Source organism: Ruditapes philippinarum, unplaced genomic scaffold (genome assembly GCF_026571515.1).
Source record: "Ruditapes philippinarum isolate M1 unplaced genomic scaffold, ASM2657151v2 ctg593_1_1_1_1, whole genome shotgun sequence".
NCBI lineage: Eukaryota > Metazoa > Mollusca > Bivalvia > Venerida > Veneridae > Ruditapes > Ruditapes philippinarum.
In genome coordinates, this window is record NW_026866874.1 from 122,031 (window position 1) to 140,830 (window position 18,800).

Below are 18,800 nucleotides of genomic sequence, written 5' to 3' on the forward strand. Positions count from 1 at the left end.
GGGGATATGAAGTTATGAGTTAAGTGCCCTAGTTAATCTATGTTATAATATCAAATTCTATGTTCATAGGCTTTTAGACATCAGTGGAGCTCCTTTTATCAAGACTTCTAACATTGCATATCACAGGACTGAGAGGTTCATAGGACTTGAAACAAGGGAAATAAGCCGTAGAAATTTAGAGATCAATTTATTATTTACATTATACTAGTATGCATGTCAGAGTTTGAAATCATAAAGAAAACTACCAGTAAAAACAACACCATGGGTACCTCAAAGAAATGAAAAAGTCTTCAAATTTTCAATTTTTATTGAATAACTGTTCAATTTTTTTTTAAATAAATTAATATGAATAAATATACGAAGAAATATATATTTATACTTATATTTTCAACAGTAGTGACATCACAGGGTTCTAGAACATTTCAAAAACAACAAAACAAACAACTAGGAACATACACTGAATATACATCGTCAATAAAATGTCTCCTACCATATAATAAAAAAACATTTTTTATACAATAGAAACAAAAACAAGTCTATGTGTATGTAGTGTAACTTAACATGTGAAAAATAATAATATATGTATACATATCTCGCATTTTAAAATAGTATTACAATCTTTCCTAAAAATGATATCCCTTGACAAATAGTCTTAAAGCTGTATGCCTCCAGATAAGCCACTATATTTGAAGAAAATCAAACTAAAAATGTTCTAAGATTTTAAGAAAAGAATAAAAGATTAAGAATTCAAGAAATAATTTACATGCTATGTGCCATTAATGACCGACTTTGCAGTATTTATCACCACATTTCTATTACATGCATTACGTAGTAAGAACTATTTTTGTATATTTTGACCTCTTTTTGGCAATTTTCATGGATTGTAAATGCTGTTTTCAATTTTTTTAAATTTCTTTCTTTGTTCACTTCAAAATAGTTCATTTTTAGATATATTTTCAAAATGTTCAAGAAAATAAGCATTAATCTAGAGGCATTTGCTTAAATTGATCTACAATGTATGTTAACCACATACCATTATATACATTTCATTAATTTGTCAACATTCTCTATGTAAGTGGTGCATTGACAAAAAGAAATACTGTTATTATCTAAACAGAACAGATAAAATCTATTTTTGACTTCTACAAATATACATGGTCATTGAAATAATGAAGAAAATTACAATTAATATCATATTATTTTATTTCATCTGCGAAAATATCTCTGAAAGTGGCAAAATATACTTAATTTCCAAATATTTTTTACTTATTCCACATACTTTTTAATTTAAGTTTTGTCTAAACATCTAAACAATCCACCTGTGAAATTCCTAATCAAAAGTCAAGAGAAAAAAAATATAAAAAATAATTTTGAGGGCAGATAAACTGCGAACTTTTATAGCAGATTAACTGCAAACATATTCATGTATTGTTATATTACAAAAAAATTACATGTACAACTGAATTTGACTTCAGAATATTATTTTTTGAGACCTTGCAAATGCAAATAAGAACTGAAACAGATCGAGTTATTCACAATAAAATTTAAGTTTTATAGCAATTGTTTAACATGAAAACAGTATGTCTGAAAATTCTTCACAACGAAGGAAAAACATGTCGCACCATTATTACACCAGTATTTCAGTCTTACAGTTCATGTTAGTTCAATATTTGATATACATTTTTATATGGCATACCCATTCTTACATAAAACATTGATAATAATAATCAAATATGCATGCATACACGTTTGAAAAAACAAAAACAACAACAACAATATAACTGCAATCATATATTTTCATGCCTTGTTTATGTATTCATTCCATACATGCCAAAGTTGTGATTATTCTTAAAAAGCAATAGAAGTGAAGTCAATATATTATTAACAATTAAGGTAACAAACTAACAATGCTTTCTTTCTTCCTATTCGCTATAATGTATAGCTTATATTACATATTTACTGATTGCGTTCTAATATGTCATTTATTTATGTAAAAGTATTGATTTTTTTCCCTTAGGCCACATAAATTATATTTCTGAAAGAAGTAACCATTACAAATTTGGTCTTCATACAAATTTTGACAGACTGGATGTAAGTTAGACTAAATATTTTAAGCTAACACGCAATTTTGAAATACAGAAGTCACACACTGATACTCGTATATAAAAAAAATAGAAATTAATCTAGTGATTTTTTTTTGCCATTCTTATGTAATTATCATGCTTCCTTCATTGAAAATATAAAAAATGAAAATTATTTGTGTGTGTGTAAAATTGACAATTCATGCTTAATAGGCTCTTGCTAAAACAGATGGATTTTCAAGTACATATTTTGATTGGCAAAAGTTTTTATTTTCATGTCTCCAGTACAAAATCATAGCTGTAACAGAAAACAATGTTAATGCAAAAATTGTTTTGTAGCTTGTAGAACAAAATGTTACAGATACATAGAGTAATTGTACACATCATTGATGCTTGTTTATGCCATTAATTTCAGTGCATGTTCATTGAATTGCCAGGTAGGCATATTTTGAGCTTTTTTGTTTTTTTAGCAGGTAGCCATTTTGTGAACAGATACTATAAAAGTGACTTTTATGTATTTCAATTCATAGGTGAAAACAATACCAGTTTTACCTATCCCACAAGTGTCTTTGGTTTTTTCTTTTTCCTTTTTCTACAAATAAGAGATCGTATTTGTTTATATATCACAAGGGAGGCAATAAGGCACAGTTTGGTTTCTGTACATAACAGGATAATCGCAGTTGTGGCCCCTTCTAGTAGATTTTATTTGTAAGGCTTTGAACGGGAATTCTTGAAGCTTGAAACAGGACAAAAAAGTTCACATAACATTTTTATTATAAGTCATATTTAGAACATATTGTATAGTCTGAAACTTATAAGACATGAATGGACAAAATTAAAATATTCCAGCTTTAAAATAGTCTGTATATCTCAAAGCTTAAACTTTCAGCTTCTGCAGGTAAATGGTTAAAACAACAAAATTCATTTACCCTTATCAAGTTTCTTTACTAATCTGACATAATTAAATATAAAAGCACCATTTAATCTTAACATATTTTATTCCAATTCATTTAAAATTTATGAATGAAACTAAATGAATGATAAATTCTAATAAATGAAAATGAAAATTAAAGTGCATGCTTTATCATGAAAAATTTTTTTAACAAAAAATGGATTTTTTACACAGTTAAAATGTATTAAGCAGGTGTATAATATAACATATATTTCTAGTTATCAGGCATTTTGACTAATCACAAATTTTATACAGTTGAAATGGCTACAACAGCCCCTGATTTAGATATTTAAAAGATTTTGAAATGCAGTTACCTAATAATGGAAGGTATATAATCTAAATAAAACAATATGCTTTGCTAATTTCAAATCAAAATTTACACAATATTTTCTTCTCTTTCTTTATCGATGTAAATCATTTTAATATTTTTTATACGTTTTGTTTTTAAATTATATTTTCGGGCACATTTTGACTTCTTTAAAATTACTACCAGTTTAATACATCTGTGTAATAAAACCAAAAATATAAACATATAAATTCAATCAACAATAATAATATAAATAAGAAACGGTACATTCAGGGAAATTTAAGCACAGCATGTACATATAAGGAAAAAATGCACTGGGAACAAAAGCATTTGTAAAACATGCATGCATAGATACAAATACATTACACAATGCAAAATGAAGTCATTACATTTCAGTCATGATACATAAATTTCAATAGAAACATGAATAAAATATAGCTTTTATACATAAAAAATACCTTGACTTAAACTTGATGAAAACATTTAATTAATCGACTTGATACATCTGGTTGTAGTTTAATTTTTTTGTGACCTGCTGGCACAATTACTAGGACGGCTTTCTATCATTTAAGAGCGAGCCCCTCTTTTTTACATTGTTGTTAACCTTAACGTTTACAATACGATCATGGCAACAAAATCAATCAATCAATCAACCAAAAAACCAATCAACCAACCAAAAAAAACAACCATTCAATCAATCAATCATTCATCCATTCATTCATCCTATCATTCAGACATCTAGAAAATTTCAATATCAAATCTACACATAAAAGCACTATAAAGGCATTGTCTTGGCATGAAACGTCCATGGTTTATTTTTCTTGCAATTTAACATGGCTTTTACATAAAATTTCTATGCCAAAACACATAAATACATATAAACAAATCAACTGTGCATTTGTCATGCATTTGTTCAGCACTGGATGAGAAAAATTCCTCCAAGAATATGGCAGCTTAATAATGAAATCAGAAAATGTGAAGAAATAAAAATTACCTAGGCTTCCTTCACTGAAATACTGAACATGCAAGTAAAATATATAAATACATGAATGTGATAATGCTAACTGGTGTATGCAGGGTAAAAGGCACATATATTTATGTAAACTGTAACAAACCTATTCATATCTTTGGTTCCTTAAAAAAGGCACATTTATATACCCTTACTGTGTAAAATGTGGACAAATCACCAACCTAGTGTGAGAATATTAATAACTCATAAAAAACAAAACACTTTTGTGATGAGGTGACATATTCAATCAAAATCTGGCTATCTTATCATTCTTATGACAAGTGTGTCAATAAAAAATTCTAAGTCCTAAAATGAAAAGAATTTTAGCAATTTTGGCATTCCAATGTACTTTCACTGAAATGGTAAACCTGAAAGTGCAGAAAAACTGCAACAAGCAAAGACAAAGTTTGGGTTAAAAAAAACATAATATCAGTAATAATTATCATTGTAACAAAATACTGGCAGTTAAATGCAGTCATACAGTAGTACAGTAACTGTTCTTTAAAGAGGCCATGCAGGAATGGGGTAAACAAAAGCATTTCTGTCTTGAGAGAAAATAGCTTTGAAATATACTGCAGTTGTCCTTGTAATCACATCAAGAGGCAATGAAAAGGCAAATTTTTCATGTAATTTTCATTGAAAAGGCAAAGTTTTCATGTTATTTTCATTGAAAAGGCAAAGTTTTCATGTAATTTTCATTGAAAAGGCAAAGTTTTTATGTAATTTTCATTGAAAAAGCAAAGTTTTCATGTAATTTTCATTGAGAAAGCAATGTTTACATTAATTTCTATTGCAAAAGCAATATTTTCATGTAATTTTCATTGGAAAAGCAATGTAATTTTCATTGAAAAGGCAATGTTTTCATGTAATTTTCTACAAAATCTACATCTAAAAATATTAAGAAGTTGAGACCTTTGAGTCTTGAATTTTATTGGTCAATTTCAAATAAAGTACAAAACGTATATGAAATCAACCAATCAGTGACTTGAATTTAACACTGATCTCCAGTTTCTTCTTATTTTTAATGTTATCAATAAATCAAGTACAGAGACCCATTGATTTCTTTGATTGTAAAAATAATGGTCCACACAATGCATGTGATATCCAGCTTATCTAACCTTAAGACAACAGCATTCAAAGAAAAGAAAAAAGCATTTGTCAAATTCACTTTCCATGCTTTAAGGAGCTCCACTGAGGTCCAAAATAGACCTTACATAGATCAACTAGGGCAATTAAAACAGGAAAATATAAAAACGTTGTTAAAGAAGTAGTCACTTACTCAAACTTAATACAAATGTACTTGAAATTTAATATCATGTGCCATTCTTAGCCGTATTTGAGTTCAAAGTATTTAAACGCTTTTCATTTTCTTTGGTCAATTTGCACAATAAAAAAGATAATTTTGGAAAAATTGGAGTTAGCAGTTAGATATAAACCTAATCAAATGGTATATAAATCCGGAAAAAAAAATTCCTGTCAAGTCAATTAAAAAAAAATAAAAAATACTCAGTGGAGTCCCTTTACGTGAATTCAATATAATTGGAAGTATGCACTCTTTGTCTTTTTGTATCAGTCAAGCATCTGATGTATATACAAATAATGTATCATGCACAAGTGAGTTCAAGAATGCATTATATAAGACAGCCTGTACTCTCTTTTAGTTTACCAAAATATTATATAAAACGGTTGCTTTCCTATATATATTAATGCTTTAAATAATGTGAATACATTAATGTTAAATAATAACTTTTGAATGATAAAAATGAGTGTAAAAGGAAATTTATCAGTTCAAAAATGGTAGAAATGGTATGGTTTATATATGGGGTAAAAAATGTCATATAACTGTTATATATATGTTTCTTATAGGTTAAAAAAATGGATAAAACTTTGGAAATTTAGAAAATAAATAAATATATATTATAACTGAAATAAAAATATACCTATGAAAATGTCTTTGACACTGCTTTATAGTTTAAAACTGAAATATATTATCACAAGGTACATCATTATAATAGAAGTTTTCTTAATGTCAAGGTGAATAAAATGAGTATTTACATCAATGGGCGGAATGTGGGAGGGGTTAAATTGCGGGTACGACTGAATGTTGATAAATGGATGGACTGTGGGTGGAGTGTAGATTTTAGCACCTAATGAGAACTAATTGAAAAACATTAAAATGACTAGATTGCTACATGTCGGTCTTAAATACAAGACTGGTTAATACTGGTAACATTTATCCCAGTACTGTAATACTAAAAAAGCTTTGAACAAATAACCCTGGATGAAAATAATCTCTCTACATTTACATATTGAATTTATCTGGAACATAATACATTAATTTTGTAAGATCACATTTTTTGGGGGGTTTTCCCAATGACATTTAGGAGTTCAAGAAAGACTTACTCTACTTTAAAACTAGATTGATCATATCTTGAAACATACTGAGTTTGAAAAAAAAAGAGTTTTCTGTTGTTTTTTTATCTGTACTTTTTTACATGCTTAACAAAATATTTTTTTAAATAAATAGATGAAAGTAATTTTTGCTGATATCAGGAGTGAAATGAGAGTACAGCTGCGTAATGAAAAGAGTAAAGATGTAATTATTGCATCTGGGATTTCGTGGTTACACTGTTTCGCATCATTCAATATTCACCTGAACGGAGCGGGATGTTTCACAACTTTAACATGCTCAGAAACTTTCAGTGGTTTATCTTTCTTTTCAATTGGTTCCGCAAGAGGTCTAAGACGAGGCACTCTTGGCCGTGCCCCAATTGCAGCTGAAGACTTGGTTGCTCTGTGGCCTTGTATAGGATTAGCACTGTTGATCTGAGCTTTAACGATGCTCACTGCTGATGGTTTGGAATAATTGAAATCTGCTGGGTAAGACTGCGTGGGGCGCAACTTCCTAGGTGAACGTTTAACACGTCTTTCTAAAAGCTTCTCATCGTCACCTTCCTCAGCATCACCGTTGGCGATAACCTCTGGTTCAACAGCTTTCTTCTGTTTCTTCTTGCCACCTAACAGACCTTTGGCACGTGCTCGTTCTAAGATATCTTTATTTGCCTCTTTGATATCTTCAGGCTAAAAAATGAAAAAAAAAAAACCCAGTTCATTTTATATTCACCTTTAATTTTCCTATCTGTTCAAAGTACAAATTTCAAAGTTTAACATTGCTACATCAAATACATGAATGAGTGTCATTCTAAAATTTGAGGATCAGAATTTTCTGTTAGAAGTCCATACTGTCCACAGAAAATTTGTTTGAAAATATTTGGCACACTTACATACTAAGCAAAAAAATGAGTATTTTAGCTTTTCTATGAAAATTGCTTGTCATTCTTTTAACCATCACCACACCTTAATACTGTAAATGTCTTATCTAGCTTTCATGGACAAAACCATAGGAAAATTTTCATATTAGTACTGACTGATTAGTAAACAGTGTAGACCATTAGATGGCACAGAAGTTCCAGCTTAATATTAACCTGCCCTGTTTGCATGGCTAGAATCACTTCTCTTTAGCAGGCTAAATGGTTATATAATGAAACTAATAGGCAGATTCTTTTAAGGATTATTTTTTTTACTTTCAAAATTGTTAAGCTCATCTCAAAAATTATGAAAAAATTAAAGTTTAAAAAAATGTCACACTATTCCTTGTTACAAAATAAACATAATGAATATAATAAATTCAAATTTATGGCACAGGGTCATATAATCAATGACAAATATGACAATAATACAATAAATAGACAGTATCTTATATATACAATCTCCAGTAACCTTATGGCTTTACGTCTCAATTAACTTCGCATGGAATTTAAAAAAAAAAATTGAGAAAAATAGATCTATATGTTAAGAGAAAATTGCAAATTAACAGTGACCTAGGTATAATATATACTTACGTACTACAAGTTAATCATCACAATTAAATTGTTATATGAAAAAAGATAAAATTATACTTTTAGGCCTTGAAAAGAGATAAGTTTGAAATTTTATACATAATGAAATATGAATTGCATTTAAATTCCCATATGTTTATGAACTGAAATTTCTTCCACAAGTTAATAGCATTCTTGAAAAACTAACAAAAGGAAAATATAAGTGTAAGTTTAAGTGTAACTTAAGATCTTAACTTACTTCTGGTAAAATAAGAAAGAAAGAAAGAAAGAAAGAATGAAAGAAAGAATGAAAGAAAGAAAGAAAGAAAAGAAAGAATTGTCAACTCGGGCCAAGAAGTTTAAGTAAAATACATCAGTAAACAAAATGGCTTAAAATTGACAAAATATGCAGAATTTGTCAAAAAAATTATAATTATAATACATATATATATGTATACCTCTCTTGTAATGACAGCAACAAAGCATCCACTGTTTTTCTCTGATGGTTGAAACTTTATGAACTTCCCACAAATACCAATGCCTTTCTCAATATCACTTCCTGTGAATGGTAAAACAGGGGGAACAACTCTGTAAGGGAACTTGCGTTGCTGTATCATATTTGTCTGCTCTACAGCTTTAGTGACAACATTTTCATTCTCTGACTCGTTCACAGATCTGGTCATATAAACAACAGCCTGTACTTTGCTTACTGGAAATGAAAAGAAAAGATGATAATAAATTAAAGATATTTCAGAATTATTAAACAACTGAAATAAAATGACTACTTTTGAGATAAGCAGTTACTTGGAGTAAATCTAAAATCTTTAAATTCATCAAACTAACTTGCATATCGGTATTTTCAAATCAAATTTGTGTAATAAAAGTTCTGTTATTTGCACTTCTACAATTTTTCAAGGTTAAAATAGCACTATGAAATATTATAATAAACCCTAAGATAAATAAAAGCATTGAAAAATATATAACAAAAATTGAAGGCAGTTTAAATGGAATTCTTATCTCATTTTATAAACTTTTGCATGTATTTCTATAATACTTGACCTTAAAGAATTATTTTGAATGATTTTATTGTGGTTTTTAAAATAAAATTTACACTTCAATTATGCTAAATTTATCAAAATAATTTATAATCACGGGTGTTTATGTTAGAATTATTCAAGTACAGTCAAACCATACGTTCTCTTTTGGGTCTTTATTAAAAGTCCAACTTTTTCAATTGTATTTACAATCAAAACGTGAAAAATTCACCAAAAAATATATGTAAAACTTTTTATGATAGTCAAACCCACATTTCATGGCCTGCCGTAGAACTTTTCCATGGTTAGCAATCATTTCTCCAAGTTTGGTATCGTCTGTCTCCCCTAGTGACAGGTACTTTAATATCTTCATATCTGAAATTATATACAGTTTTCAATAATAGATTAAAGGAAAGAATACCCTCCCCTCCATCCAAATACTAGAAAACATGAAAAGCTAGACCTTCAGCTTTGTGGCTAGCAAGGTGCATGGTGCATGATAGGTATATGCTTTAAAGGGACTCCACTGAGGGTTTTGACATGGCAGGACGGGGAATAGTTTTTCAAGATTAAATAATTGTTCCATTTAATGTAGATCTTGACCACTTAATTGTGTGCAAAATTTCAGATCATTTGCTTATTCTGTTTTTCTACATGTTCTAGAATAATTATTCTTATTGTGAAAAATGACAAAAAAAATTAAAAAGCATTGCAACACTTTTCATTCAAATGGGCAAAAAATAGCACAAAAATATGATTTTGAAAATATATATTTTTTAATAATCTTTTGTATTAGATGTCAGTGTTTTAAGTGCCCCAGCTGATCTATGTAAGAAATTCAAATTTTAGTTTTTAGGCTTGTGGACCTCAGTGGAGTTCCTTTAAGTGATACATAATTATAATCTTGTTTCAAATACATGTATATTAAATATACAATGTAACATTCCGTTTCTCAAATATAAAATTGCAGACAAAAGGTCACTTTTTAAATGGCTCTTGTAAATATTGTCAAATAATATTAATTTCTTCATTTACATGTTAATTACTTTCACAAATAGTCAAAATTAACTTTTCTAAATTTGTTGGCAGCTTCCAAAATGTGATGATGTCATAGCATTTTAATTAAAAGTTATTTATGTTGCTCAGTAAATAATACTAAAACAAGTTTAAACAAACAAACATAAACATTATAAAAATTTCTAAGCATTTTTAAAGTGCAGCTAGCCTGAATTAAAGTAAATAAAAAATGTTTCCTTATATTTACATAAACTGTGAAAAGCCAAAAAGACTATGGACTAAAACCAGGCTCAAAAGTTCACACGTAATATTTTCTCATAAAATATTCATTTAATAACATAATCAGAATCTATTTTAAGCCCAATTTCATTATGTTAATTTAATGTACACCTAACGCAATACCATTTACATAAAACATATATATAAAAAAAATCCTTTCAAAGCCTCGAAGATACACTTTTGATCTTCTACGTGAAAGAAATCCTTGACAACTCAATAGGGTCTAATCACGGGCTGTTAAAACTGTCATAAAACTCTCTACAGTAACTGAAAGCCAGGTATTCATTAAAGTGTCATGGTAGATCATGTAGGATTTGGTACAAGGTCTTTTAATAAGTCGTTCAAATATGTTTGACAACAACTTATTCAAAATAATTATATTAGAAGAAAATAATATAATAACCAATATTATAAAATGCTTATTAAATGTGCACAGCTAATCTCTTTTTACATTATTTTTTTAACACTCAAAAGAGTACTCAGTACATAAATCTTTACTACATTTCATTATTTTTATAATAAAGCAATACTTTTATACCAGCTGTGAAATTAACAGTAATAGTTTGCTTGTTTGTTGCAATTTTTTCACTGATTAAAATTTTAACAATATTACCACTGTCGGTCCTGACCTAACAGACTGTGCTGGATAACTAACCAGTAATTACTAATTTACAATTTTCATTACCAACTCCCCCATGATTTCTGAATCTACCAACCATAAGAATCAATGTACAAGATCAAATATAATCAAATTTTTCGCCCCACCCCCAGGATCGAACCGGAGCGATCCCTTGTTTACAAATTGCATCTCCCTATTGAGCTAAAGCAGGCAAACAAGAAAAGGTCATAGAAAAATGACCATGAAGTTACTGAATGCTCCTAATATTTATATTTCATCAACTCATATTAATGAAATTGAATGGGCAAATTCACAATGAAACATTAAGGCAAGACTTACCTTCTCCTTCATTGACCACAAAGTCTATGGGATTAGCTATCCCAGACTTACTACAATCTGCAGTAACCAACACCACTTTAACATTCTTATATTTGTTGTCGTCTGTATCAATATCCAGGAACGACTCTGTCTGAATCTTTATATCTAAACATTATGTTAAGGATCATATTTGTTAGTTATAAAATTAATTGGGACGATGGAAATTTCAAATTTTGTTAACAATTCCTCCTCTTACCACGCCTGATCCTCCCAGAGTACAAAAGCAACCTAGAATGAATTACAAAAAGAACAATGATTCAACATTCATTTAACCCTTCTTTTTTGTAACATCTTTTGTCAAAGCAAGGCAAAATTTCAAAAACGTCTCCATTAATAATGTACTCTTTAAAATAAGTCAGAATGTATACCTTGGAATGGAACCCCTGATCCTCATATTTGATTCTCATATTTCGGTACCTATAATAATGATAACATAAGTCACTTTATTACCTTGGCAACTGTTTCAATACAAAGATTAATACCCTGATGTAAGATCATACAAGTACAAACAAAAAACCAAGGCCAAATATTTACAGCACTAAGGGAAAAGTTACAACATAATTCTCATCGGAATATTCCCAGACTCTCTAATATCACCTTGTCGGTCATTCAATTACAAAACACCAAATAAACATCTTAATTGTCTCCTCGATCAACCTAATCAGCTTCTCTTGTATTGATTCTAACCTTACATCATCCATCAATCAGCAACCGTATTTGTCCCATGTCAACGTTTAATCATCAAATATCACCTTATCAAATACAGAAACTAATAAAACATAAAGTAAATTGAAATCGGACCGCAGCCTTTTTCCAATAACATCGCGATAGTAGTGACTTTTTGTTCGCTCGTTATCAATTTAAAAGCACGAACTGTAAATATCGGTTTGATCGGAGGAACGTTTAATGGTGCAGCAGACGGACAGGTAAAGAAAAGATATGTTTTTCGTAATGGCATTATGAAACACTATCTTGACGGGACAGAAGCTGATCTTAAATATACAGCAGAAGGTCGTATTTGAACAGCAAGACCGCAAATATTTTCAGCTGGCACAGTTTACATGCAATTTATTGCTTTCCACAAATCAATATAGATGTACAGATCAAATAAAAACTACAGAAGTTTTTTAAAGTTTAAAGCTGCATGCCTCATAAGAAGGGCCAAAATATTTCATGAAAATCAAACTTGAGAAATATGTAATAAGATTTTAAGAAAAGTAAAAAGATTCAAGATCCAAGTAATGATTTAATTGTTAGGTGCCATTAATGATTTTACAGTATCTATAACCATATTTATACTGACTGTGTCAAACACAGTAAGGGCTATTTTTGCATAATTAACATCTTTTTGAATTATAATTCACATTGATTGCATAGTGCCATTTGCAATGTGTAAATTATTTTCTACGTTCCCTTCAGAATTTTTACTTTTAATTACATTTTCAACATTTTCATGAAAATTAGCATAAATTTCAAGGCAATATGCTGTTTTAAATATTTGCAACAGAAGGTGTAAATTGAAAAGAAAAGCTATTGCAGCATCATCTCTTTTGCAAATTATGAACATGTCCTGCTTTACTTTAGCTAATTTTAGTGCATGTTAAATATCTGATAAGAATGTATAGTTTTGAAGGCTTGCATGACTTCATAATGGTTTTTAAAGAGAATTTATTATTGTGGGCTGCATTGAAAAACATAATGGTAAAATCATATTGCAGTTGTATGATGTCATTTAACTAGAAATGAAATTTTTTGTTTCTTGGATTAAGTCACAGTTTGATTTGTATTCCTTTAATGCAACTTTGATTGATAGGCAAGACAACTTTAGATCTCAACTTCATTTGGATTCTTTGAAGTGTCAAAGCACACGTTATGGGCAATTCAAAAGTATACTTTTGGCAAGTCCTCTTCTTGAAGACTCCACAATTTCATTATGGCAAGGGTTTAACAGCCGACTTTATTGTACAAACTATTTTAACTTTTATCTCAAGGCTACTAGAAGTTGTTTTCCTCAAATATTTATCCAGCGTTTCATTCATAAAATGGTTTACATAATCAAATACACTAATCAGTAATCACTTTCTAATTGATGTATCACAAAGGGCTTTTGTTGATTTTCAAAGAATAAATGATTGTTTTTATTCCTTGCATGGGGCAAATTGAAACTTCTGGATTTCACAGGTTGATATGAAATCAAACGTTTTCTACACTATCAAATTTCAGAATAAAAACAGATCAATAAGTTTCTTTAGGGCTAATTTCAACCTTTTTTGTGCTCTGAATTGAGGCTGTAAATTATACAAATAAATGACAGTAAATATTTTAAGAAGATTAACATAAGGGAAAACGCAGGTTTCAAAATCAATATATGTTACCAGTTCAATTTTGTACATTTTGCATTAATAAACAAATATTTTAGGTGTATTCAATTGTGTTTTATTGTAGCTCAACCAGATTGAATTATTTAAAGAAAATAAATTATACAGAAAAGGTACAAAATCTAAAAAAAAATACATTTTCAATCATTTCTGCAATAAATGTGTGTAAATGTCTTAGTTTTAGCTGATTGTTGAATGGAAGACAAATATGTAAAATTGAACAGCCATGATATAGACCAAATATTTGAACCACATGAAAATTCAATGAAAGGATACTTTTAGCACCAAATCGTTCCATTGTATGCTGAACTGCTGATCCCTCAATTGCACCAAATGCCAGAATATGTCCTGACGAGTTGTTCATTAAACTAGCTATATGAGCTGTCGTGACCCCTGACCCTACATTTACATGTATGACATCATCATCATCACCAATTAAATACTTTACGGACTGTGGAGCTATACAGCTGGATTTATCCTGAAAATAAATATACAAGATTTGTTATAAACTTTTAATTATGATATAAAAAGATAGGTCCTTTTAATTTTAGTGTTGTTTATAATATCTGATGAAACATTTATCATTAGCTAAAGTTAAGACAACAATTTAACAATGATTTTTTCATATCTCTTCATTTGTTTGCTTTATTTGTTTTTTTTATGCGGAATTCAACTAATTTTTTGGGTCAAGTATCACACACAGTCTCTGGTCCAAAGAACCAGACTTCCTGAAAAACTAACCAGTAATTACCAATTTCTCAACAAGTAATCCAACATGATTTATAAATTAGTGATGTGAAACAAATGACCATTAGACTAAATGTCTGAGATCATTTGGCACTCAGAGAAATTTCATCAAGACCAATAGATCACACGAGTGACCCCAGTGGATTACAATTCAGATGCTCTCAGGTCGAAATTACACTTGATAGTTAGTAACGTAGCAGGTTTTATTTTACTATTTGTGAAATTAAAATGCATAAAATGACCAAAAATAAACTAAATCTAATGAATTATATATATAAGTGGTCATCGATACTGGTATTTAAGGTTATTTAAGTACTTCACTATTGGTCAGTTTCACTATTTGAAAAACATGCAAAAGATTAAGAATTTAATGCAATTTGGACAAATTTGATAAAAAGCATTTCAATACTCTGAGCTAGTATGATAAAATTTTAAGAAAATCATGAAAAATGCTCAATATACCAGTAAACAAATAATTTCATCTCTTGGTGATTTTAAGCATAAAACAACAAGTCAATAACTCAGCAGATTTGCAAGAAAATAGATACTTGTAATAAATTATTCAAAATGATTTGATAACTTCAATACAAACAAAGCAATCCACTCATTTAGCCTATTGTCTTTTGATCATATTACAAGAGATATTTTAAATCATCAATAAAACCTGACCATTTTTTACTCTGACCAAAATCAAATAATAGTAAAACTTCTATTTCAAGTGTTTAAAAAATTTTTCAATTAAAAAAAAAAAAACCATCAAAAAGAAACTAAATAAATTTAAGTGATAGCATCCAAAATGACCTCTTTAAATAACCCCTAATCCGCTGGGAATCCATGCTCGACCCCGGGCCCAAAATTCGGTGGCTCCAATTTTTTTATTTCATATTAAAATGACCCTTTACCTCTGAATGGACTGTTCCAAATTATTAAGATGGGCAAATCCATTACACCAATTTAGGTTAAGGGTTAAAGGTCAACTTAATCTGATTCTATTGGCCTGCAAACATTATCCTTGACCATGAAGATTTCTACCATCTAAACAGACCTAAATACGTGAAGCATGGTTAGAGTCAAAATTACAAAAAAATCCTACCTGCATTACAATATGTCCTGACTGTAAGAGATCGTGATCTAGAATATATTCTCTGCTGTCAGCGGGGAGCACAATCATGTCCGAACAATGATGATCAACATACAGAACTTTCCCATCGAAATTATCATCATCGTTGATTAAAGTGTAATGGTCATCTTTAAACTGACTTATAACAGTCTCCATTCTGTGAAAAACAACAAAAACAATTAATAATCAGGGAACATAGGTTACAAATTGTATCATAGACCTCTAAGAGTACTTGCTTATAATTATTATGCTGACTATTTCATAATTAGGAATCAAAATAAGATACTTGGAATGTCATAGTATAAGGAAAGCCAAGGCAATAAATTGGAAGGATTCTGATTGACCATCCAATGTTTTGCAAAAAAAAAACTTAAAGAACTAGTACAGACAATGTTATTGAGGGCACAAGTATGTCATTATTGCCATGCCAAATTAGTGAAGACCATTTTAAAATTTACTGTTTTACAAAACATCAGTCTATGCATCAATCATTTTCTTTTATTTAAGATAACAAGAGCCATGTCAACATGGCCATCCCCCGCCGAATGTGTTTGCTCATTGGAAGAATGTATATGTAGTAGAGCGGAATAATTCCATTTTAAGAGGTCTTTTGGTAATGAAAACTGATGGCTATAATGATTACAGATTTGAAACCTATGTGAATACTGATGGCTGAAAATAACAAAGGGCAATTACTGAAAAATAATGCAGGGTAGGTTATCATTCTTGTGTGCTGCATCCCTCCTCAGTAAAATCTATCCACCTATGAAGTTTCAAGTTGATACCTCAAATACTTTTTGAGAAAAAAATTGAATTGAAAAATTAAGTATGAAAAAGAACAAAGGGCAATAACTCAAAAATTATAAAAGGTAGATTTATCATTCTTGTGCAGTGCACACCTCCTGAGTGAGATCTATGCACCTATGAAGTTTCATTTTGATATCTCAAAGGCTTTTTGAGTTATGCTCTGGACAAAAATTAATTTTGAAAAATAACAAAGGGCAATAACTCAAAAATAATGCAGGGTAGAGTTATCATTCTTAAGCACTGCACTCCTCCTCAATGAGATCCATCTACCTTTGAAGTTTCAAGTTGATACCTCAAATACTTTTTGAGATAAGCTCTGGACAAAATAACATAAAAAAAACAAAGGGCAATAACTCAAAAATTGTAAAGGGAAGAGTTATCATTCTTGCACACAACACTCCTCCTCAATAAGATCTATCCACCTATGACATTTCATGTTGATATCTCAAACACTTTTCGAGTTATGCTCCACTCAGGTGAAAAATTAGGAATGAAAAATAACAAAGGGCAATAACTCAAAAATTATGAAAGGTAGAGTTATCATTCTTGTGCACTGCACACCTCCTGAGTGAGATCTATGCACCTATGAAGTTTCATGTTAATATCTCATAAGCTTTTGGAGTTATGCTCTGGACAAAAATCAATTTTGAAAAATAACAAAGGGCAATAACTCAAAAATCATGCAAGGTAGAGTTATCATTCTTGTGCACTGCACTCCTCCTCAATGACGTCTATCCACCTATGAAGTTTCAAGTTGATACCTCAAATACTTATAGAGATATGCTCCGGACAAAAATGTCGGACGGAAGGACGGACGGACGGAAGGACGGACGGACGGAAGGTCGGACGGACGGAGACTATTTCTATATCCTCCGCTGAAATTTTTCGGCGGGGGATAATAAGTTGAAAATCTATTGGCATTCACAAACCAATAAACAGGTCTCAGAAGAGTCATTTTATTGTATGTAAGTACTAGATAGCTGTTGGAGCTCTGACCTTACTAATGCAATGAAATTGACATCTCCCCTCATTATAATGGTTGTTTTGGACTAACTAAAATGACCTCAGCATGAGATTGGAATGGAAAAAGAATATTAAAGGCACATGATGCCTCAAAAACAAATAAATTATACTTCTTTAGAAAGGTCAAACATTAATTTTATAACCTTAAAATAATGGTTTTGAAGAATGTTAGGTGCTTGTAACCTGAAGAAAGTAGCGATAAATGTAAAATATTTTGTTATTATTTTAAGTAGCAAAAATTGAACAAAGTAATATTTTGACTTCCATACAAAATACTAAATCACTATAACTATACTTATTGCCAAAAAGGCAACAGTTGAAAAAATGGCTCAAGTAATTCAGGCTAAATTGATTAACTTTTTAGATACTATAAAACAACATCAAAATTAAAAAAAGCTTTTGCAAAATAAAAATAAAAAGAATTTCTGAGGCATAATTGGCCTTTAACTATGATCATCTGGTAAAAATTATTTTCATAACTTTTTTCTTTTTTTTAAATACCTGAATCTTCCCTTGACATTTATTTATGTAGGAAGTGAAATATGCAAAATTAAAAAATAAATCTATTAAAATATTTAATCACAATATATCAAAATTATGCAAATATTTAAACAGTAATTTATAATGCAATAAACTGCTTTTAAAATGCCTATGTTCTATTTCAGTAAGCCGGGAACTTTAATTGCATTGCTACCATGCAGAGACTGTTTACCAACAAGTTGTTTGAAAAACAAACTTTCACCGGGCGAAAAACAAACTTTCGACAGCTTTTAAAAGAGATAATTACAGTTAAATCACTGTCGGCAGTTCATTTTTAGCTGTCAGTGCAGGCGTAACATTCCTTCGTCCCCGGCAACAAGTGGCGATTTATCAACGACAAGATTTTCAGCTAAATCATCTGCTTCATTAAATGCTTAACAGTTATCGAGGTCTCTGAGGAGATTTCGTTCACATCAAAATATGCATGATAATTGAATGCAAAAAATGACTTGTTACATAGCATTTACGTAACTTCAATGAAATCTCGCTTTTAATAAAACCGAAATGATTGCGAAATATTTGATGGTGAATTACCACTGTTAAAGCCATCTGCATTATTACATTGAGAAATGGACCTTTAAATTACATGTATTGCTCAAATGTTACAATGATGAATCGATGTTGGTTTGGA

At 29.8% G+C, this 18,800-nt stretch overlaps 1 protein-coding gene across 3 annotated transcripts in view; it reads right to left on the reverse strand.

Annotated features, from left to right (window-relative positions):
* Positions 1–289: 289 nt before the first annotated feature.
* Positions 290–18,800, reverse strand: part of LOC132734073 (putative methyltransferase NSUN7) — a 42,515-nt gene continuing 24,004 nt past the window's right edge. For 2 of the 3 annotated variants that reach the window (XM_060720785.1, XM_060720786.1), the window contains exons 6-12: positions 15,773–15,956; positions 14,209–14,410; positions 11,516–11,659; positions 9,535–9,636; positions 8,686–8,936; positions 7,003–7,430; positions 290–2,817 (exon numbers count right to left, since the gene is read on the reverse strand). In XM_060720785.1, coding sequence (XP_060576768.1) covers positions 2,784–2,817; positions 7,003–7,430; positions 8,686–8,936; positions 9,535–9,636; positions 11,516–11,659; positions 14,209–14,410; positions 15,773–15,956 — 1,345 coding nt within the window. In that variant the 3' untranslated portion in view covers positions 290–2,783. Of the gene's footprint in view, positions 2,818–4,334; positions 4,357–7,002; positions 7,431–8,685; positions 8,937–9,534; positions 9,637–11,515; positions 11,660–14,208; positions 14,411–15,772; positions 15,957–18,800 lie in introns of all 3 variants that reach the window. The other variant, XM_060720787.1, reaches the window with a different exon arrangement.